The following is a 24677-nucleotide window of genomic DNA, read 5'->3' on the forward strand; positions in this document are numbered from 1 at the left end:
GGCTACATAATTAGTGGAGCCCAGTGCCAAATGAAAATGGGCAACTCCTTGTTCCCAAAGCAGGGAAAAAGTGCCATTAAAGGTACTAAAACATAAAACGACTCCTTTCTTTTGCAGTCTCTCTCTTCACTGTCACGGTGGTGCTTTTCATTTACTATTTAATGTCATGCTCTAGCAAGCACAGGGAGACTCGAAAGGTGAGTGCAGACATTTAGGGGCCCGGGAGGGCCCTGCAGTGCCACTCAGCACCCACATATGCACAGGAGCAAGTGGCCCTCAGGCTGCCGAGTTCCCCTCCTGCTAACCACTGGACCAACACTGCTGTGCCCTGGCCAGGGCTGGGAAAACCAATCTTCCTGACTCACTGGTCACGCCTCCAACCCACAGCAGACCTGTGGACCTCAGGAGATTGCGACCTCCCAGCCAGGCACACTCCTTACCTGGATGGGGCTGGGTGAGAGGCTTGCTCCAGTCCAGTCACCCTGCAAACTCCGTGGTGTTGCCAGCCTAGGAGAGGGAACAGGAGGGGGCGGAGGGGGCCCTGGGCATCAGGAGGGGCGGAGAAAGGGAGTCAGAAAGCGAGGCCCAGAACCCATCCCACAGGGCAGGAGGCAGAACTGTGCGTGCCAAGCCCCGGTACCTGCTCCCTTGTTTCAACAGACTTCACTTCCAAAACACATTCAAAGATAACAGAATCAAGAATTTCAAGATGGCGACTGCAGAGCGTAAAACCCCAGGGTGAGGCCCTGTGTGAGGGCATTAGTTGCAAGCCCACGAAGCCGGCCCTACCTGTCACCCGCAGGACATCAAGGAGCCAAAAGAGCTCAAGGACATATCATTTAAGTAAAAAGACTTTTAGCAAAGCTTTCCCTAACCCTCCCCGTCCATTTCTTGCCCCTGATCCTGGTGGAATGGAGGAGCGTGGGAGAGAGGTATGTATTAAAGAGCAGATTCTGCCTTTTTCCTAGGACAGTTTCCTTAGCTCAGGGTTTAGGCCTGAGCTGGGAGGAGGGAAAACAGACTTGAATCAGTCTAGGCTTTATATCTGAAAATGAAGCTCTATCACTAAAGTGCATGTTTCATATGTATGTATCTATGTATATGCTTGTTGATTGACTGATTGATGGATAACTCAAAGTACCCAAAAAGCTATGGGATCTACCTGAGATGCCAGCAAAAGTTGGAGAAGGAATAGCCGATCAATCATGTTTGACAGTGATTGATGAAAAATAAAGCCTTCTTCTGTCTGTATGTCCAACAAGTTCAGATTGTTTCATATGGTTCATGCAATATAGTAAATGGATAACCCACATTAACCACGTGGAACTCACCAGAAATTCCACCAGTAAATTCACTGCATAGAAGAGGTAAGTGATAATGTCATGAGAGAATCAAGTGATCCTAATAACATGAATAATTTGAAATGGGCTGATTATTTCAATCAAGATGGCATATTGTATTGATTACTTGGTGACCAACATGCAATTATTTGCTTGGATTGCCCAAAGATACACCATCTTTTGTACCAATGAGCAATAATTATCTGATTGCATTAATCTAGACCAGGATATTATCAAAATAAAGAAATATAATTAATTCTACATTCAAATCTAAATCTTGCCCCAAGATATACACTATGCAACTTTAAGGACTGGTTTTGTGCATCAACCACGCGTTCAGCTCTCACCTTTGTCTTTTCTTTGCCTTAGTTTTCTCTCCTGTTTCGAATTCATGTTATCTTCATTGGTCACATTAAGTCCTTAGAGGTCATTTTCACAAAACCTTCTCTTTCTCTTCTGTCTACCTGAACTGCGTATTTATTTAAAAGCTGTTTAGCAGGTCCTGAGGCTCTTTTCACATTGATTCACCATTTAATTTAAATATGACCTCACCCAACCTAATTAACAAAACCTAATTAACAATTAGATACAGCCTAATTAACAAAACATATTTTAAGTTATTTTAGGGTGGTGTGATTGCCCTAAAAATTTATTTGCTCTGTGGGTTTGTGTTTGTAACACTTCTTTTTTTTAACTAATTCTTTTTTTTATTTTTGTGAGGAAGATCAATCCTGAGCTAATATCCATGCCAATCCTCTTCTTTTTGCTGAGGAAGACTGGCCCTGGGCTAGCATCCATACCCATCTTCCTCCACTTTATGTGGGACGCCGCTACAGGGTGGCCTGACAAGTGGTGTGTCAATGTGCTCCGGGGATCCGAACCCGGGCTGCCAGCAGTGGAGCGCTCACACTTAACTGCTACGCCATGGGGCCAGCCCCTGTAACACTTCTTTAAAGTGCAAAACACTTGAAGCACCTGCAATAATGTTTTCTGAAGAGGTAAGAAAAGAAAGGGATGTGGGTGCAAGCTCTTCTTTTTTAGGATGCCTGTTCAGTTAGCTAGTCTTCTTGGAAATATTAGAACCTGTATGTCACTTGTAAAGGACATAGGCTTGTATATCAAACTTCAGAAAGTCTTATTACTTCACAATAGGTCTAAAAATAGTTGGTAATGACATTATAACTTCATCTACTTTTGATTGCCTAAGGCACAGAGTCATCAACTAGCAGCACAATTTTGTAGAAAGCCTTTGAAGCAGCCTTGCAGAAAATAAGTTTCTGTAATGAATTGTATTGATCCTACAATTGAAAGTAATATCTCATCCTTCAAATGATCTAACCGATAATAAAACATAGTTCAATGTTTCCTACAACAAACTAAATATCAACATATTGAAAAGAAAACTACTGTAATTTTTCTCAGTGACTGTGAAATCTCTTTTCCACAGTTGGCCCCATCATTGACCAAAAAAAGCATTGTGATTCAGCAGAGCATTAAAATGGAAGAACAACTGACAACTTGGAGCTTTATCTGAAGCCCCGGGTTCCTGGAAAGTAGCAAGAGTCAAAAAATCCCCCACCGTTTGTCTTCTGAGAAATGACCACCTGGCTCTCATATGTGCTGAGATAAGACCCACCTCTACCCTTCCCAGGGAAGAGGATTTCTTGTTTATCTGCCTCTTTGGATTTCTTGGCCCCCTTCCTTTCCTTTGAGACATTTCTTCTTAATGAACGTCCTTCTATTGCAATAGCCTGATGGAATCATCTCCTTAATTATCCAGTGCATTTTGTCTGTCACGGTTTCTTTACAAGAGAAAAAAAACGTTCAAGTTCTTTGTTAATCCAGGGAAGTCAAATTGCAGTTGGAAAGTGACATGACTTTGAAATGAAGCAGGACTTTACTCTCTGATCGAGTGTTTTAAAGCCATGTTTACAAAGAAGGAGCAGGTGGCTCCGTTCCACAGATGAAGTAGTTGGAGTGGAGCCCTGATGGTTTTCCTCAGGCCCTGCCAGGAGACACAGCGACACCAGGTCGGGACTGTAGCTAATGGGAGCTGAAACAGCAATTTCCTTACCTCCTCTCTCCAGATTCGAGGGGGTTGTTTAATCTCATTGGAAGTTTGACCTTAATAGTGATTATAGAATTAGGTATAATTCCTTTCCTCATTTATCTCCACATTAAAAAAATATGTGTACATGTGTGTGCGTGTTTGTGATTTGAACAGGTTTATGAGTGGCTCAGTACAAAATGATAGACCTTACTCATGAAAATTAACCCACATGTAACCATAAATTATGATTTGGTAGCAATTCGTACAAATATTTGCAATCTCAATTACTCTTCTATTTACAAAGAAGCCTTGTAGTGGCCATAACAGTCGCGGGAGGAAGCAGGATTTCAACAGATAGGCCTGCTTTAGTATAAGTATTTTATACAAAGCTGAAATTTCTTTTATATAAAGGGTATGCCAGTGGATATATATGCGTATATGTATATATAAGGCTCTGCTTTGGGGGAAAAAAATGAACTAAAAATAAAACAGTTTCTTCAGTTACAGTAATCTCTACCCCAGAGCTTCTGGACAGACAGGTGAGTGAGTCAGACATGGCAGATTCTAGTGGCAAACAGGAATTCTTATAAAGGAAATAAATGCTGAAATTTGGATGTGGCTAGAAATTTCATTTGTTTCTAAAATAACTTTGCTTCTAAATATTCTTTATGTTGCTAATTGCAACCCATTATAACAGCCCACAATAGGAAATGAAGCAGCTGTCCCAAGAGAGGAGATGGGTTAGGCAAACCCGGGTGCCCTCATTCAAGGCCGCTCTGCAGCATATAAACATTAGTTTGCAGGAAAAAATGGCATAGAAAGTTGTTTATGAAAAAAAATTTAACAAATTGAAAAAAAAAGTTGTGTTCCAGAGAAGAAAATCTGGCTACAAATAGCATAATTTAGACACATTCCCAAAAAGAATGTAAGTTCAATAAGTCAGGAAGTGTCCATCTTTCATTACTGTATCCCTAGCACCCTGTTTGGTATGATAGTGTTTAAATTAAGAAATGAAAGTATTACAAGTGGTTCCATTAGAAAAATATATGTTATGCATAGGAAAACTCTAAGAATATACATTAAAGTGTTAACTGTTTAATTCTGAGATTATATATTTTTTTGCCAATTGGTATTTTTAATTTTTTTAATGAAATTGTTCTTTTGCAATTAGAACAAAAACAATAAAGTTAAGTTAAAAATATATTTTTTCATAGGTTTTCCAGAGCAGTCCCAATAAAATAGCCTGTTTCTATATTTAGGCAGTTTACAGAGCTGGTGGGCTTTTTCTTAATCTTGGAAAGCAGCTTATTTTCTGAAATCTTTGCATTTTATCCAAGCTTATCCCTCAGCAGACAATCACACACAGTCTGTTCCAGGTTTTGATCAGTAAACGAAGCGAAAATAAAAAGGAGATAACTACTATATACCGTCTGTCACTCATAGATTTCCCAGGTCACTGTGATTTCGTTCTTCTCGAAATAAGAACGGAACCAGAAACCTTCTTGCTCACCAGTAGAAGTGAAGCTCACAGAAACGGCTGTCTTCACAGTCTTCACAAGCCACTGATTTGAGAAGAAGAAAATTGGCTAAAATCCTTGGAGCTCATTCTGAATGCTCTAATAATTCTTTTGAGGTAAACATATTTTAGACATTTATTACTGAAAAATGCAATGACTGTGTTTCTAGACACAGTTATGTTTGTTATGTTAGTTATGTTTGGCCAACAGTTGTGCATTAATGCTCCTCAAGAGGAATGCTGAGTATATGTGTAGTTGACAGAGACCCATCCTTCTAGCCTGGATTGCCACATGTATTCAGTGGTGCAATTAATTTAAAATTGTGAAATTAACATAACCAGGGGCAGCAATAGACATCCTGAATGTTATAGTTCAAAGTAAAAGAAAAACTGCCATGTCTGAAGAACCAGAGAGTTGGAAGAAGGGAACAGTGTAGATTTTTCTGTTCACTTGTAGATTTGTCCTTTTTTTGTTATATTAATTAGATACAGAGTATGTCAGAATCAGAAATGTTAATCCAACTGTAGTACTCTGGTTAAATAATAGCTACAGGGGCCGGCCCCGTGGCGTAGCAGTTAAGTGCTCGCACTCCACTGCTGGTGGCCCGGGTTCGGATCCCGGGCGCGCACCGATGCACTGCTTGTCAGGCCATGCTGTGGCGGCATCCCACATAAAGTGGAGGAAGATGGGCACAGATGTTTGCTCAGGGCCAGTCTTCCTCAGCAAAAAGAGGAGGATTGGCATGGATGTTAGCTCAGGGCTGATCTTCCTCACAAAAAAAAAAAAAAGAAAAGAAAGCTACAAATTCCCAAAGAACCTCCTAGGATATTAGTGTGTTCTGTATTTTGGAAATATAATTCTACAAAATACTATTCCTCTTAAGTCAAGCTATTGAATAAATAGTTTTAAATTTTATTTATGATCTATCTACAATTAAATGGAGAAAGGTTTTAAATAAATTGTATTAGTTCAATTTTGGACAGTTTCCTGGAAAAACATAATCCTTGGAAAGTTTTGAAAGAATTGGAAAAGTTGTATTAAGAAAATAGAATGAAGTATCCTAGAATTAGCCTGCCCATGAGGGAAGTCATAATAGAGAAAGAATTTGCCTTTAAATCTTTTGCACCCAAGAGGAAAATAAGTTTCTAGAACCCTATGTCATTCACGGCAAAGAACGAAAACCAATGTTATTGGTAAACAAGCAGGCAGTTATTTGTCTCTTCACCCGGCGTGAAATAATTCAAATCATGTTGGTTCACTTTATGGTGAAATAAATGGCAATACGTTGAAAGTCATACACCATTTAATTTATTTTCCTTAATTCAATCCCAGAAATCAAAATAGGACAGGAAATATTTCATACTTCCTACCAAGGACTTATCTCTAAATGAAATCTCTTTCACAAAATACGCAACACAAAAGCAATGCACACTGCCAGTCTACAAAATGAATGCTGATCATTTGAGGTTTTTCTACTTAACAAACGTTTATTTAATACCCACATGACCTGATTTACTTGGTTCAGCCAAAGTTACTGAAGATCACTATGGGATACATAAATTTCATTCAATTCTCACTCAAGACCATGTCTGGAAGCATCTTCAGTTGTTTATAAACTGAGAGTTCACGTCCCTTTGTGGATGTTCTTTTCCTTCTTTTGGGATTCCCTTTTCAGAACTCAGAGAGTGCAGTGTACATACCTCTATTTAACATCATTGTATTTATGATCTATCACAGCTACCAGTTCACCGTTACTGCTAGGCTGTGCACTCTCGGAGAGCAGGAATGTCATTTTGTATTCGTTTTTTAGCACATAACACCTAATAAAGTGCCTGGCACATGTAGGAGGTCAATAACATTTGGTAAATAAAGTAACTAATTAATTAAATACTTCTGAAACCCTATACCTCAACTATAAAATACAAGATGCTATTACTGAAGATTGACTATTAATTTAACATTAGAATTGGAAGACCGAGTGAAATTTAGATTTTTTTGTCCCCTTTGGACTCAATAATATATGAAACTTAATAGTGAAATAAGATAAAAGACTCGATTGGAGATGGGAGAGGGAGGCTTTTCATGGGAATCTCGGTGTGTGAGTGTCATGGTACCACGTTCTTCCTCAGGAGGATTCAGCTCTGTTAGGTAATTTAGCTGTTGGCTAGCACTAAGGAACAACCTCTCCTTGAATTGTTGTCATAGTCCAGCTTTACTCCTTAGTTAAATACAGAAAATTTACCATTAGAAAGCAAGGAGGGTCCAAATGAAGTAGTTATAAAGCCCTTCCCTATGGAAATTGTTTTTCCATAATGTGCATGCTTGTGACTCTCATCGATGGAGTCAAATTCTTCTAGGACCTTAAACTCTTTCTAAATGTAAATCAGTTAACTTTCATATCTTTTTAGGCCAGGAGAGGTGACTGGCTGACACACAGTTTAGTCTAGTATGTGCAACTCATAGTTAAGAGATGTTTGTTGTTGTTTTTAACATAAGCTGACTCCAAAACAAGTTTTGTACATTGGAAATTCCTCTTCACACATATATACACCAATAAAACAAATTAAACAGAATATACACAATGGGAAATAAAATCCTTGCATAGGTTGTTCTCCAGAATGACTCTACCAAGCTGCCCCCCGAGGGATTTTCTCCTCTTTATCTGAGATGAATCTATGCTGGGGCTGCCTGTGGATCTTCCTCGCATGGAGTCCCCTCCGCAGTGGAGAGAAAAGGAAGTCTGGCCTCCGTCAGTCTCACTGTCCTGGTAAGAACCATCGAAAGCCATGGCTTGAACTGCATCAATATTGTACATTCCAGAAATCTAACAAAAATCTTTTTGTTAGTAAGTCATGAATATGGTTTTATGAGTAGAAATTACAGTAAAAGTCTAAACAATCAGATTTTAAAATAGATAATTTCAATAAGTGCTAAGAAAGTTTTGCTTATTTTAAAGAATAGAATTCTGGTTTTGCTTCTGGTGTTTGACTAAACATCAGTTTTTTTGGGTTTTTTCGGTGAGGAAGATTGGCCCTGAGCTAACATCCGTTGCCAGTCCTCCTCTTTTTGCTTGAGGAAGAGTGGTCCTGAGCTAACATCTGTACCAGTCTTCCTCTACTCTGTATACGGGATGCTGCCACAACATGGCTTGATGAGTGGTGCATAGGTCCACGCCTGGGATCTGAAACAGCGAACCCCGGGCTGCCGAAGCAGAGTGCTTGAACTTAACCACTACGCCACCAGGCTGGCCCCAAACATCATTTTAATTACAAATGGAAAACATTATGTTAGAGATCTGTTCTTAACAGAGATTTAGCCAGGTTTATAATTATTTCCATAGAGATATTTGAGCATTATACAAATAAGTGTCACACAACTGTAGTGTCAATGTTTCTCATTTAGAACTGGCCTGATGGACTGTCACACTCAATGCATGTGTCCCAGAGGAAACACTGTTTCAGGTTTTCCCCTGTGTTTCTGAGTAGTATGAATTGTTTGCCATAAGTTTGTGAGTTGAATTGAATGGGATTTATCAAAAGAGCAATATAAGACAATTGGATTTGCTTTTCAACATATTTTTCCTCTTTAGAGAAAACACAGCAGTATGCCCAGTCAGTGTGTTTTTGGTCCAAAAACAGAACAATATCATCTGGTGACCCATTTATACTTAAATTTGGGGTGTGGGTAGGGAATGATTTTAGCTGCTCTTCTAAAATGCAAATTGGCCTAGCCTCCTCATTTTTGATGAAAAGAACATATAACTGATGCTAACATAGCCCAAGAAAACAATGTGAAATTGGCTTATTTTTGGAAGAAGCAAATTTCAATGCTTTTGGCTCCAGTGCCTGACTGAATCTAAACTACCATTCTTCTTTAAGGTTTTACTCTGAAGGAGACAGAGGTTCTCGCTAGTACAGAGCAATGTCTAGGAAGCAGCTGTTACTAGACGCTTTCTGAGAAAACAAAATCACTTCTTGATCTATAGGGAAGTTAAATATGAACAAATATGGACAGGCCACTACTGGATGAAATTATTCAGAATTCAAAAGATGTGAGGACTATTTTGTGTGGTCAGTAAACTAACCAGAGACCCATACCAAGTTATGCTGTCCCTTTTCATTTTAATTGAAGAAACTTTCCATAATAAAATGAAAATGGACAAAATAAACATGAAATAAATCAAGACTGAATAACAAACCTCAGATAGCCAATAATAACATCAATAATATATTCAACTCTGGATCTGAGTTGTCACAGTGACTATGACAACTATGACACCAACTATGGACCGCCTCTTCAGTGGTTTTGCTAGCCACCCAGAACATTGCTGAGTCGTCCCAGCTGACATCCACATTTTTATCTTAACAAACATGTCTTTAGTGTGTTAAAGAAGACATAATCTTCTTTGAAGAGCAAGGGTGCCATTTTCTTTCTCCATTATGATACTTTAGGACTATCTATGCAATTGGTTAAGTTTTGCAATACACAATTTACTAGTAGGCTGCTGATTTCCCCAAGATTATAAGTTGGTTGTTTCAATAGAAACAGTTTTAGAACTGGTCTTTAATTTTTCATCCAGCCTACAAGTAAGCACATAGCTAAGTCATATTATATTTTAAATACAGATTTGACTGTTTTAGACTGAGTTCTAAGTCCTGGAATTAGGAAACCATTTGGATGAAGGGGTAAGAAAGAAAATAGCTTCCTTTCTCCTTTCTGAGCAAAGGTCAACACTAGGGACAATTGTTCCATGGCTCTGCTTTTCTCCCAGCTCTTGGTATCTATGGGGTGGTTTGGACATGTATGTGGTGGTAGCAAATGAGCTTTTCCTGATGTCATGGTTTCGTAGGGAGGAACCTAATATTCCTGGCCTTTCTCACCATCCCCAACCACTCTACCTTAGGGGTTTGGGAGAAGGAACTGGCATGTGTGGCTCAGTCCCTTTTGAGTCCTCAGTTTGAGATCTGCACTGGTGTCCAGCTTTGTTCTCTGAAGTAAGGTAAAAGGAGAGTGTCCTTACAGAGAGGGTCCTGAATCATCTAGCTTCGCCAGTGACCAAGAGAGTGAAGGGGAGGAAGACTATCCTCTACCCACTCTGGGTCCTTTCTGGCTGGGCTACAAATTAAATTGACATGAGACTCAATAGGAGGAGAAAATCAAACAAAGCTTTATAACATGTATACATGGGAGAGACCCACTGGGTAACTTGACAAGATGGCGGAGGTTCTCTTCTTAAATAGATTTAGGTAAAGACAAAGGAGAATGTTGGGGGTGGGAGGAGTCAGTTATGAGAGATTACCAGAAAAGCACAGTAAGGTTATTATGCAGCCTCACCTTCTGCATTGATAAGTTTCTAGAGATGAGGTCAAACCCCCTTCTTCCCTTCTTCCGGTACAGAGAGGGAGATACCTTTACAAATCAAGATTTCCTTTACAAATGTAAATGTTTGGCAAACAGAACTTTGATAAGAATGGGCTTAGCAAGGACCCACCCAGTCTATTGATACCCAGAGTTATCTATGGTGATGGCCTGTCCTAGGGACAGGCCTATCTTAAATCCTTTTACACAGTTAGTGGTGGGGGAGGTCAAAGTTTCTTTCTGAGTCTTCTGAGCCTTTATTGTCTTCAGCTCAAATAATCTGCATACCAGAGTGGTACATCTTGGGGTGGCCTGCCCTGAACCCCATCAAGAACAAGTACGTTTAACTCAGTGATGAAGTGTTAGCCCTCTTGCTCACAGATCTAAGCCACTGTCTCTAAACTGCTTTGTCAATAGCAAAGGTGACATCATCATATCCATCTCTCTGGCTCCCACATCTCTCTCTCTTTGTCTCAAACTGGTTTCCCAACTCAAGTATAGAGGAGAGAGGTTGATTAGCCCCAAACCCACAGAAATATCCTTATATCCTGCCCCTCACCAGGGCATCCAATCCCTTTAAAGATCTCTCATCTCCGACAGCATGTTCCCGCTATCCCTATTAAAACTCCTGTCCTTCAGAGCATATGCTCTGGGCACTAATCACAATCAGAACTTAACCTTTGTGTAAGCACTTTGTAGTTTGCAAAAGTTTCAGACTTGTTTATTATATCACTTGATCTTCACGACAGGCCTGTGAGGTAAATAGGGAAGGAATTCCACCATTTTGCAAATGCAGAGTGAGGTTTAGGAGGACTAGCCTGGAACACACAGCGAGGAAGTGGCAGAGTTAGGTTTGGCGTCACCTCTTCTGACTCCAAATCTTGTGCTTTTTCGTTTTGTCCCACAAGTCCTGGAATGGCAGGTAGGACATTTCTTTGAGACAATTGTACCTTTAAAGGAGGATGCTTAGATTGGTGGTTTCCAGAGGCTGGGGCGGGGTGGGGGGGTGGAATGGGGAGTTGTTTAATGTGTATAGAGTTTCAGTTTTGTGAGATGCAAAAGTTCTGGAGGTTGGTTACACAACAATGTGAATATACTTAACAGTACTGAACTGTACACTTAAAAACAGTTAAGATGGTAAGTTTTATGTTATATGTATTTTACCATAACTAAAACAAAAAATAATTTAAAAAATGGATGATTCTTATTAACCCAAAAGAATCTCTTCTTAGAGGTACATAGAAGATCGTGTACAATCCCATCGAGTAGGAAAAAAATTCAGGTAGAGTGAACAGGTGTGTTGTGTGGCAGGTGGAGGCGGGGAGACATAGATATTTTGAAGTCAAAGGACTGGATAGAGATGGACCAAAATTACCTCAGAGCCTCTTTCTTGGGTTAACCATTCCTCACATAAAAATAAAACAAAATAAGAACAACAAAATTCTTTCCCTTGTCACACATTTTTCTCTAAGCGTCACCTTTCACTTCACAGATTATCTGAATCATTGCCATTCAGAGTGTGGGCAGTGGATCAGCAGCGTCCAGGTCTTGTTAGCAATGCAGACTCTCAGGTCCCTCCCAGACCTACTGAAAGGAAATCTCAACAAATCCAGGTGACATGCACACACTTTTACCGCATACTTGTCTAAGAGCTCCACCTGCGTGGCAGTTGCCGTGAGTGTGTATGTGACGGGGGCACACACTCACAGGCTGTCAACAAAGAAACTGAAGCATCTGCGACAAGCAACATCAGTTCCTATTACAGCTTTGACTCAAAGACATAAAAGAGTGAAGTTAGAATTCCAGGAGATCTGAATTGCAATTGCAGCGCTGTTGGCTGTGAATCTTTTGGCAAACCACTTCACTTTACTAACACTCTGCTTCTTCATCTTAAAAATAGAGATAGTAGTGTCTGCAAGGCTTACATCAGGGAGCTGATTTGAGGGTTCAGTTCGAGAAAAGGATATAAAAATACTCTGAAAAAGTACGAAATGCTCTCACTAGGAGTATAAAAAATATTAAGTAACGTTTTGGGTGTGTATAAGTGCTCATATAAGAATTTCTTAAACCAACGTGATTATATCGCATTAAAAATTATGTGTGTGTGTGTGTTTGTGTGTGTGTGTGCGTAGTCTCAAGTGTAGGCTAGCAAATGAATTAATTTGACCAACTGGGTTTCTGAATATCTTATGTCAGTTCTCATAATAACAGGAACCAGTGCCCCAATCCTTTGTGAAATGAAGCAGGTAGAGACCCATCCATCCATGTTTATTAAGCAAGGTCACAAGAAGCATGTGATAACATTTAGAGCCCAGAAGTCACCTTATTCCCAGTGTACTGTGGGGAGAAGAGCCTCCCTTTATGTTCTACTGCTGTCCCGTGTGACAAGAAGAGAAAAATAAGTCCTGGCTCTGGGTGGAGAGAAACATATCATATGTGGGTGGTGAGCTCAGCCTTTGGAGCCAGGGAGACCCAGAAGCAAATCCAGATTCCTCTTGAGCTGTGTAACCTTGACCATCTGCTCCCATTTCACCTCTGTAAAATGAGGGCAGCAGACCTCTTGGGGTCACTTTGAGAACTAAATGACATAATATGTGTTAGGTGGTTAGCACAACATCAATACATCACAAATACTCGTTAAATGTTAGCTATCACCATCAGCTACTTGAAGCAACCTCCTCTTCTCCAGGGATAGAGTCGGTGGAGAGGAGCACAGAGAGAAACCCCTCACACTACACTCCTGGCAGAGGTGAACGAGGATGCTGAGGAAGCCAGCCAGCACAGAGCAAGAGAATAAAGTTCAACATTAAGTTGTCACAACCCTGTAATCTTGCATCTTGCCAAGGCAAAGGCACTTAATACAAGGGCCACAATGCTGTCAGGAGAGGGAGACAGAGGAGGACAGTCTTTTTCACGTTGCACAAAGGATCTGATAATCAAAGCAGGGGGTACCTTCCCTGCCTCCTCGAGTAGGTGCTGATCCTCCACCGTGGTCAGGTGGTTCACAGCGGCATACTTGATGACCGACAGGAACACAAAGAGGAGCTGACCCACAGGTACACATCCACAGCTTTGACGTAGGACACCTGGGGCATGGCAGTGCTCACGCCCGAGACCACCGTGGACATGGTCAGCATGGCGGTGATTCCTGCCATCGAGAACAGTGACGGGCTCAGTGATACCACCACTCAGTGCCAGGGTCTGGTGCTGGATTACACCAGAGGATACATTTCCAGAACAATCTGGCGATCAAGGTGGGGGGAATCCTGCATGCTAGCCTAGTTCACAACTTGAGCCTAAGCAAGGAGCTCTCCTTGGATTTCTCTTCCAGCCTCTTTTTCTTGCCCTCACCTCCATTGTCCGTAATGTTTCCTTCCCGCCTTCTAAAGGCTTCACAGGGTCCGACAGGTCGGCAGGACTCAATGCTTCCTGCCCTCAGACAGGACTCTTCCAACCTTCTCAGAAAGGTAGAAATGGCCTCAATTTTAAAATATTCTTCCAAGAAAGAAATTCCAAAACCATTTCCACTGCCCATCTCCATCATTTCACAACTTTCACTGCTAAGAAATTGTCTTCATGTCAATCTTTAATCTTCCATTTGTCAGGGAGTGATCTTTAGTAGCATTAAAGAATGAGATTCTCCATGTTTTTCTTTCATATGGAATACTTACAAGCCATCATTGTTGCTATTACTCTGCGCCTTGTTACCAAAACTATAGTTCAACTGAGATTCAGAATGGAAGTGTGCGGGGAGGCTCAGCTCGGTGTCCGTATTTACTAAGCAAATGCTCAATGCCAGTTACTTTTTGCCCTCCCCCCTTCCCCCTTCCTCGCCCCCTCCCTTTCCTCATCCCTCCCTCTCCTCCCCTCCCCTTGCCCCCTCTCTTGCCCTCCCCTCTCCCTTTCACCCCTCTTTCCCCTCCTCTCCCTTCCCACTGCCTTCCCCTTCTCCTTCCCTTTGTTCTTTCTTCTCTTCCTTTCCCTTCTTTATTCTCTGGCAAGAGCATGAGAGGTAAGGAGATCAGGCTTCCAGGGGACAACGGAGAAAGAAGTGACTCTGAGGTTTCCTTAACAAAATGCTGGCCTCGGGGGCTCTTCTGTGTCTACACTAATTTCTCAGAGGGATACTGCAAGAGTACCGCCTGGAGAGAAAGTATAATATTGTAAATATTTGAAATGTACACTGGCTGGCATGGTTTTATTTCTTAACTTCCCACCAGGGAGGTGCAAATGGAATCCTTAACGATTTTTACAAGTTGTGAGGACATTTTCCTGTCAACAGATGGAGTCTGAACAGCAGAAGAGCAGCGTGACTTGCTCCTCACTGCACAGACGCAGAACGTGGACAGCCTTCACCACACACTTCGACCCTGTCTACAACAATTCTGCAGGGGTCACATCTGAGGGAGGCCCATATCAAAGACAATGACAACCCTACAGAGCTATTCAATTTTAAATTAAGTTTTTCTGTTTATAGTTTGTATGATCAAGACCAACACAACTTGGCAATTTGACAGTCACCGTGGGAGGGCCAGAATCTCACCTTGGCACTGCTGTGAACTCTAGAACAGAACTCCTAAATGCTATTCTCACCATCAAAGGCAGGCCACTGTCTCGTTGAATCCCAAGGTTCCCAACAATGTAATATCAACAATGTGCATATCAGCAGACGCTGTTTGCATTCCTTGTTACATAAACACAGAGATGTGAAATTTTTATTAACGTTACAGGTGTATGTGTAGCGGAAGATTATTAAATAAAACTTGCTTGCCTTTATTGAATGTTTACCCACCACAAACCTAGGTAAATATTATTAGCCACACGTTGTAGAAAAGAAATATGAGCCAAAAGTAATCAGCCAGAGTTTTGTCAGGAGCAGGATTGAAAGCTTTCTCTCTGAGTGAAGAACCCACGCTTTCTACATGCAAACTTGCTGCCTCTCATTCGGGACCTGAAAAGAGAATTCATTTTGTTTTTAAGATTACAAACTAATCCTATCTTTGGAGCATCTCTGAGACAAGATACTAGAAAACTGAGTGTAGAATTACATCAGGAAGCATGAAGGTACTTTGTGCTTTTCAACAGGCCCAGAGGCTTATTCCCTTCAGGATTTCAATCGTAAAACTGAATGCATCCTAAACTAACGTTCCTACTTAGTAGCTTACTTCATTGTTCAAAAATTTCAAAGTGTCTTCTCTTACTGGTTTTCAAAGATATGGAAGATAACCTGATTTTTTTCAATGGACAGTAACATGGGAGTTAATGGGCAACGTGAGGGTTTAGACCAAACACAGGAGTTTACATGCAGATAGGTCCTGTCATGTGTCTTAAATTGATGTCTGTTGGCCAACAAAAGGGAACTGCATTATCTATATTTGCCAGACAGCAATAAACTCTCAGTCATTTTCTTTAAAAGGGTGCTGAGTCCAACTAATTTACTGTAGTTTTATTTTGAAACCAGCATTCTAGATTTTTCTTATTTAAAATGAGCAATAAAAAGAAATAAAAACAGAGAGTGAGAAGGAGGGATTGTTGACTATGGGGAGTAAAGGATGAGAAAACTGACATGTAAATTCCTAGGACTCAGCATCGGGGGTCAAGAGTCTTAAGACAGCCGCACTAAACACACTCACTGTGTCTTGAGACCCACTTTGAAAGACATTAATCTTGACAAGTCGTATTCCTTTCAAACCCGTTAAAGTTAACATCCCAATAAGGGAGTTTTGAATTATATGACATGATCATTTAGTCAAAGGAAGGTCCTGTGTTGGGCTTAGAAAATGACTTCCCACCTACCGGCATTGCTGTGCATGGTCAGACAGTATTTAGTCTGGCCCGGTTACTCACTCCCCTGAGCCCCTGCAGTCTCACCATATTGACCCTCAGGGACACATGTGGGGTCCTAAGAGTGCTTCAGTCTGGGGAGAGTTATTCATCCTTGTGTTTCACTGGCCATTTTGTGCCATATGTGATGGAGAGGCTTGTTGACCAGTGTGATAGCCCAGGGCACACTTACAGAACCATGGAGTCAGTTCACCCCTGCAGTAGCCGTGTTGTGGGTGGTCCTTTTTTTTGGCGGGGGTGGGGGGAGGAAGATCAGCCCTGAGCTAACATCCGATGCCAATCCTCCTCTTTTTGCTGAGGAAGACTGGCCCTGGGCTAACATCCATGCCCATCTTCCTCTACTTTATATGGGACGCTGTCACAGCACGGCTTCACAAGCGGTGCGTCAGTGCGCCGCAGCGGAGCGTGTGCACTTAAGGGCTACGCCACTGGGTCGGCCCTGTGGGTGGCTCTTTTGAAGGGAGAGGTGTCAACATTCACCTTTAAATGAGTAAAAACACTTTCCCTGTGGGCCTGGGCAGAAAGAAAATATTAAGTGATGTAAGGGAAAGGGAGATAGGCTGGATATCCCAACACTGCTCCATGGCCAGAATCTAACGACCGTCATCCCACACAGGTGTGCCAAAGTCTGGTGCCTAGAAGTTCTGGTAACCTCTATGATGGTTAAATGAATTGCTCCTAAGTATTCACTTCTCCAGGTACACGGCATGTCCTCTGTTAGACATTTTTATTTATGAGTGACTCCATGCCTGCAAGCTTTATTTGCCTTTCTCTGCCACATGTTTCCTATAAATACCTCACTACTTGATACGTTGTACATGAATGGCACACTCCATGCAGAAGGGCCAAGTGAGAAGATGAAGGCAAGGAAAGAAAGAGGGAGATAGAAGGGAGAGGAGAAAGCACAATACTCCCCCTCCTTCCAGGAGGGTTAATACAGTCTTGAGCAGCTTCCTAACAGTCTCACTCTCTCCACACCAGACCAAGCAGAAAGATGGAATAGGATTTGTAGCCCATCACACATTCCAAGTTATGATAGTTATTATCTCTTAGGAGAATTGTCTAATCACGATGGGTACTTCTGTGCCGTTTGGCTTCTATTGTCCTTTATCTGAAACATGACAAATGTGAAAGGGTCTTAACCAGCAATGAATCCTCATCATTTTCAGTTGGTAACTAAAATACAGTTATTAAAAACATGGTGGGCTAAACACTGGCAATTTAACAACCACGTATTGAACACAAAATATGTGCAGGGCACTGTGCTGGTCGCTACAGGGACAAAAATGATGGTAATTATGACCCTTGTCCCTAGGGAACTCACATTCTAATAGAAAAGACAAAATAAGCTACCACCCCACCCGACAGCTAAACTGAAAATCGAGGAAGTAAGGCACCTGAGGAGACAGACAAAGTACCATTGTGGCTCAAAGACCGGAGAGACCATGTCTGCCCAGAACCGTCAGTAAAGGCTTCTGGCCATTGAGGGATGGCAGACAGAGAAAGGCTGAGAGGAAGGGCATCCCAGGCAGAGTGAGAGCTAGAGAAAATGCACTGAGGTGAGATAAGCAGTTAGGCACGGGCGGGGTCTGTTGGAGAACACCGAATACTCAGATTGGTTGAAATTTAGGGCAAATACATTGGGGCAGGGGTATGGTTGAAGATTTAGCAAATAAAAACACAGGACACTCAGTTACATTTGAATTTCAGATAAACAACTAATAACGCCTTAGTATAAGTATAAGTGTATAAGAGGATTACACTTATACTAAAGCTTTATTTGGTGCTTATCTAAAATCCAAAATGTGACTGAGTGTCCTGTATTTCATCTGGCAGCCCTCAGGGGACCCCTTGGGTTCCAGGCTGAGAGCATTTACTCCAACGGCATTTGAGATGAGAGCACTGTGATCACACTTGTGTTTCACACTTGTGTTTTAGGGATATTACTCTGTGGCAGGACTGAGCCGGGGCAAGAAGAACAGGAGGTGAAATGAGCAACTGCAAGGCCTCTCCAAGCCCAGACTAGAGCTTTGTGCAATAAGTAAAAGGCACCCTTCCTCTAGAGGATGTCACCCCAAATCATGTCCCATGGAGCTTGGGCTGGATTTCTGCTCCCTTCCCTGCCCAGCTCAGATGTCACAAAGCCTTGCAAGATGGCCTGGGCAGGCGTCTATTGGGACAGCCGCCCGGGGGAAAGGTACCAAGGGTCCCACACTAGTCAAGGCAGGGGGAATGGAAAAGCAACCATGAGCATATCTGAGGACGTTTTATAGAGAAGGCTGACCCTAAGAGTTAGACACCTTATAGCCACGGTTCTCAATTGTGCTCAGTGGATCCCTTGGGGTCTCTAAGACATTTTCCAAGGATCTATACAGTGAAGTGAGTTTGATAACAATACTAAGATATTATTGACTTTTTTCACTATGCTGACATCTGCAGTGATGGTAACAAAGCTCTGGTGGGAAGAACTGCTCTTGCTTCAGCCTGAACAAAGGCAGCAGTGGCCAGCTGACCCTCAGTGCCTGTGTTCCTCAGCTCCTACACTCATGATAAAGAAAATCAGTAAAAACTGTTAATTGCATTAAATTACAGCTCTTGAGTGTTAATGCCCTTTAAACATCGTGGTTGGTGAGCTGAGAAGTACATAGAAAGCACTTCTGCCTCCCCAAGTACAATGCTGTCCTAAGGAAAAGTGATCGGGCGACAAAGTTGTGAGCTGACAACCAGGTGTTTCTAACTGGAACACCACTCTCACTCAGAAGAACAAATGACAGCAAACTATGGCTGTTCAGACTTGGGGATTTGGCAGACATTTTCTCAAAACTTGGTAAGGTAAGCCTATCACTTCAAGCAAAACAACTAAGGGTGTTTGTTGCCAAATGATAAAATTTGAGCTTTCAAGCTAAAACTAGAATGTTGTTAAACTTGTATCAATTACTATGAGCTTAAGAGCTTCCCACCACTCAAAAACTCTTTGATGAGATTAGTGGTGATATTAATGAACATGATTTTTTAGATATTGTATAATGAATTATGTAAACATTTGGAAGATCTGTAAAACTCAGTGCATCAATATTTTCAAATGACAAACGGTAAAGAGATCTAGTCAAAGTGCCAGACAGATCAATGGATTTTAGTCTAATAGAGTAAAAAACTTCACTGATATGATTTCAGATTCCACATTACAATTAACCTTTCAGAAGCTGTTACTTGCTGAGTTTTGATGCAACATCACAGAAGTCTATGCACAATTATCTGGAAAGACTATCAAAATATGACTCTTTCTCCAACTGCATATCTAAGTGATGCCAAATATTTTCCTTTATTTCAACTAAAACCCAGTGCAACAGACTGAATGAAGAACCAGAGATGAGAATCCAGCTGCCTTCTATAAAGCCAGACATAAAGGTTTGCAAAAATGTAAAACAATGCCACTTTTCCCACTAAATTTTTTTGTCTTAGAAAAAAACAGTTATTTTTTCATACAGTATGTTATGTTAACTTGTAATGAGTTTATTATTGCTATGTTTAAATGGATTAATACATATTTTTTAAAATTCTGTTTTAATATCCAACATGGCTAATAATGATAGATATAACCTACAAAGCAAAAGCTGAGTCCTTAATAATTTTTAAGAGTGTAAATCAGTCCTAAGACCAGAGTTTCAGAACCACTGCCAAAGACTAAGAGGAAATTGAAGGTTCAAATACGAAAGACTCAATGGACTGGGGGCCCTTAGCAGAATGAGGAAAGGCCAAAGAATAAGTGGGATTTTGGTAAGAGGGATAGCAGTTGGCTGAGTTTTGAACATGTGGAGGGTCTGTCGTATTTGCAGGTGAAGTCAGCGAGCAGCTGGGAATACCCCTCTGGAACTCGAGAGCAAGATTTGAGATAAAGATATAGATTGGGGATTTACTTGCATGAGGACAGTAGTTGGAAGCAAGAGGCTTGTTCCATTTGATGAGAGAACCGAAAGTGAGCAAAAACTTGGGAGGGAGTTACCCAGACTTAAGCAGTGGAAGGAAGACGTAAAAAGTGGGAAACAGAAACGAAAGAAAATCTGTAGGAAGAGAGCTAGACTAGTGCAGGGTGGTGAAGACGAATTTACTGTTTGGTTGGTTTTATCAAACACTATGGGCCAGGCGTCAGTCTAGGCAGTCGACATGAACGCTCCCATGTAACGCTCGCAGTGACCTTTAGAAGGTGGTGTTAATAATCTCACTTTGCAGAAGAGAAAGATGAGGCTGAGCTCTCGGCCACTACTCTTGGTTCTGAATTTGGAGAGGATGCTTAATGGTGTGAAAAGCTTCAGAGAAAGTGAAAGAGGGGAACAACTGAGAAAAGACAGGTGGGACAGACAGGTGGATAGTCAGAGGGACGTTCCAGAGAATCAAGTGGACAGCATTTGGGAAAAGCCAGAAAAGCAGAGGGCAAAGTATCTTTGAAAAAACTTGAGGGTGGTAGGAAGCAAAAGCCTGAGAGGATAGCAGTGTCATAGGAATACTGCAGTTCTCCTTATAAAAAAGAGGGGGAGAGAGACACTTCTGGCTTATTATTTTACATAAATCTGCATAGGAATTTCCTGACCCAGAGGGATCAGCTGTAGATGCAAGAAGCACAGGATTTCAGGGGCGACTTGGATGCATTTCAGGATTCTCCATTCATCCCACCTGCCCTGGAAGCAGCTTTTACTGCTGTCATTTTCAGTGTAAGAGTTGAGCAGTCAGCTCCAGGAATCCTATTGAAAACGGTGTTCGTAAACCTTAGAGACAGAAGGCCTTTCTCATCCTGTCTCCAGAGCTGGAAACGTGCCATTGGTTTCCTGTCCCCATTGACGCTGCCCCACTGCTGCACTGAGCTCAGGGCACGGCTGCTCTGATGTAAAGTAACAGCCACAATAATTTAATTACTCATTCAGATGGTATTTTTTCCCTCGAAGATATTCAAGCCTCAAATGCTTGTAGATTGATGCTTTTAATAGGGGAAAGAGGTAAATGAATTATTAATATGAATGACAACTTAACATCTTTCAAATGATCTTTTGAAGTATGCATATAATTTGTGAACATTAGCTTAGAAATCACCCTTTCTGGAATGAATTGTGTGATAATTATAATGATTGTGAACCACTTATCACAATCTTCTCTCTAGATAGAGCGTTACAGGTGAAAGAAGAAAATGAGCCAAAATGAGGGAGTTCTGCCCTGAACCAGCCAAGAAGGCAAGTGGGATTGACTCTTGGGTTCTCGTTAAGTAGCATGTTGTCTAAGTGCCTGGCTTGGCGCCTTCCACTCTGTAAGGACTCAATAACGGCTGAGTGGGTCTGAAATGGTTCCCATGAATCAGTATGTGACAGTGGCATATAACATGCTAGATGGAGTAGATAACCACACCCGTGTGGTGGCTTAATGAGGCTGGCAATGACTTCCACTTGAAATCTCTTGCCAACTAAAGTGCCACCATACCTAAAAGTCCACTGCGGTTGATTCCAATTTTGGAGTTTAGGTTAAGCCCCGATTTCTAATTAGTACTAACGTTTCCAAATTCAAGCATCCTCCCAGAAGTAATTTATTAAGATACAAATAGGATAGTGTGAATTAGTTTGAAGGTTCCTTCTTCTATGATGCAAAGGTTTGTCATGCAAAATGAAATGGACCTGGGCAAGGGATGGGAGGTTTCCATGAAAGGGAGAAGAGATGGGTTTGTAAAGTGAGGTTGTTCATGCTTCATAATTTCACCCTCTCTCCTTATTGTCATCCAGCTGTTGTCTTCATCCTTCATACCTGAGCTCTGGGTTCCCTAGGAAAGAGTCTAATTGCAATTTGCCCTGGAGGCTGTCAACATGCATACTGTAACCTGAGTGCACATCTCCAAGCATCCCTACTAAACCATCACTCTCTTTTCCTCTCCACTTATCACCCTTTCTATTTACCTTACTCAACCTTTCTCCATATTAACATTTCACAAAGGTGCAGACTTACCCAGGGAAACAATCGCAGGAACAGCTCTTCGGTAGATCCAAAATGAAACCCACGACAGCATTACCATCAGCATAGCCAGGAAATAGGTTTCCAGCATGAAGAAGAAAATATGCCTCCTTAGTACAAAGTTGATGAAAAGCCTATTGTACCATCCTGTGATGAAAAGCCAAAGTTTTCATTAGAACAGGCTTCCTCGTGGAAATACCGCACTCGGTGAAGCATGAGCTCCTCAGGGGACGTGGGACTTAACACGCTCCCCTTGTTTACCCAGCACTAGCACAGGACCTGGGCTGGGAGCTCCATCAGTGTTTGTTGAACTAACTGAATTGCAGTCTGTTTAATTATGTGACTCAGAGATCTCCCTTACATTTCATACCTGCTGTTCAGGGATGAATGGTAATTATACTTTGTGGGATGGCCTTTAAAGAACTTTCTCCAAAATATATTGTGTTTGCAGTGTTTCTGCAAGTGGGCAAGTGTTCAAAACCTGACTAATGACTGCATGCAATAGCCAATAAACCATTGATTAGCTGTAAAAAGTGAAATGAAACATTTTATCTAAAGGAAAAGATTCACAATGGCTTACTAGGTCACTGAATTCCAAGTTGGGATCCAGACAACCAGGGATTCCAAGAGGCGGTGGGGGGAGGAATATCTATAAACTATTTTTATTATTTCAAAGTCTCATGGGCATCATAAATTTATCTGTGATAAATCTGCAAAAAAGTAACAAAATGATGAAGTTTCCTTGCTTCTTGTTGGAATTATATAAACTTATTTTGGTAATATTGATTATGTTGATTGATTGACTGAAATGTTGTTGATTATGTTGGGAATTTGATCATGCTGGTCAAAAGCATCAATCGTGGTCACATCCACCACGTATTTTGTTCAGGTTTACCTTTCACATTGGCTGCAAGGAAGTTTAAAGGCATGTTTTTGGACCATGTACAGCACTTCTCTGAGCGCCACTTCTAGTAACCACACACTAGATTCTAAAAAATATCTTCTCCTTGTTTTTCATTTTTCTTTCTCACACATTTCTAATTCCTATTATCTTGCTTTATTTCATAATAACTGTGATGTGAATCTTATTAAATCTTTACTAAAATGAGGCAATTAATAATGAAATGAATAAAAATGAAAATATACCTTTTATGAAGAAGTGGTAAGATTAATTTTTATATGATAAATGCAGTTTACTTTGAGACAAAATTCTTCAAAATACAGGGACTATAGGTTAAAAATTATAACACAAAATCATAGGTGTTGCAAAGTTAGAGAACCCTTCGCCTAGGCTCAGTAGTAGTTTCCTAGGAAACCAAGATAGCAAACTTATTAGACGGGTCAGGTCAATATTCAGGCCTAAGACATACGCCTGGCCAGCCCACACTCACTGTGCTTTCTCAGGTAAGTTCTGATTGCCTTCTCTTCCCTACGTGCTCTGAGGATCTCTCTCACCATCAGCTGACATGTGTTTCAGGAATATCAAATAATTTCACTACCAAGGATAATAAAAGATACATTACACAGTGCATTCTAAAGTCAAAACAGATATTATTTTTTAAGCTACTCGTCTTGTATTACCCATGTCACAGGCCCCCTTTTTATTGTGTGCAATTGAGAGTTTTGATTATGGCTGTAGAGTGGAATAATCATATCTCTGATGTTATGGCTTTATATAATTAATGTAAGATTAAAAGAGATAAGGAAAAGCTGTGAAAGTGCTTCATAAAGAAAGACACTGTTAATGGATATCATTTTAAGTCTTAAAATAAATTTAGATAATAGAGTCCTTTCTTTACTCATAATTTTCTGAATAATAATATATTTATTTGTTTTTTTGGTAACCAAGCAGGACAAATGCAGCTCTGTCTTGCGGTTCTCTAAGACAGGGGAGCCGAGGGGTGGTACTGTGGCTGAAGCTGTGGGTCAAGAAGCGCTCCCTTTCCCAGCCAGGAGAGCTGGTGCTGCCTGGAAAGGCGAGGAACCCTCACTTTGGGTACTGTAACAAAGGGTCTGACTCTGTTTTTGATATTTGACTGCTGAGAGCTCTCAAGCCCCATTTCCCTTTCACTTCTCCCACACCTGGGCAAGCTAATAAGAATGCCGGGGATTCCCTCCTTTAGCGCTCATGGGAAGTTCACACCATTCACTCCTTGCTGTGTGCAAGAGAGCCCTCAGCCCTGCCTCACACTCTCACCACCATAAAACCCCAAGCCAGTCGCCTCTCCCTGTTCTCTCAAGACCTGCTTGGGAGCCTGTCCTATGCTCTATAGAAAACCTCATTATGTGAGTAATAAATCTCTTTATACCCTTTTGGTATGTGTGTGGCATCATCAGTTTTGACGTCTGAACCAAATTTTGGGTGGAAGGGTCCATCCGCCTCCTTCATGTTGCCACACAGTAGAAAGAAGGTGAGTTTATGAAAGAGAGAAAAGGGCTGAAGACTTGGAAGCCAGGAAAATGGAAGAGGAGGGCAGTAACTGGGCAGTCAGTCCCAAGACAAGATTCGCGACGGTTTTTACACCTGGAGACTGTGGCCTTCAATGGCCTGTTGATGCTAAGGCCTGATTCTGTGTTGGA

The 24677-nt window shown here is 41.3% G+C and overlaps 1 protein-coding gene across 1 annotated transcript in view; it reads right to left on the minus strand.

The window, feature by feature from the left end:
- Positions 1 to 6811: 6811 nt before the first annotated feature.
- Positions 6812 to 24677, minus strand: part of GABRR3 (gamma-aminobutyric acid type A receptor subunit rho3) — a 46471-nt gene continuing 28605 nt past the window's right edge. Inside the window, 5 exon segments of the mRNA XM_058556506.1 lie at positions 6812 to 7512; positions 7514 to 7731; positions 13218 to 13309; positions 13312 to 13413; positions 22092 to 22249. Coding sequence (XP_058412489.1) covers positions 7443 to 7512; positions 7514 to 7731; positions 13218 to 13309; positions 13312 to 13413; positions 22092 to 22249 — 640 coding nt within the window. The 3' untranslated portion in view covers positions 6812 to 7442.

Source organism: Diceros bicornis, chromosome 15 (genome assembly GCF_020826845.1).
Source record: "Diceros bicornis minor isolate mBicDic1 chromosome 15, mDicBic1.mat.cur, whole genome shotgun sequence".
Classification (NCBI taxonomy): Eukaryota; Metazoa; Chordata; class Mammalia; order Perissodactyla; family Rhinocerotidae; genus Diceros; species Diceros bicornis.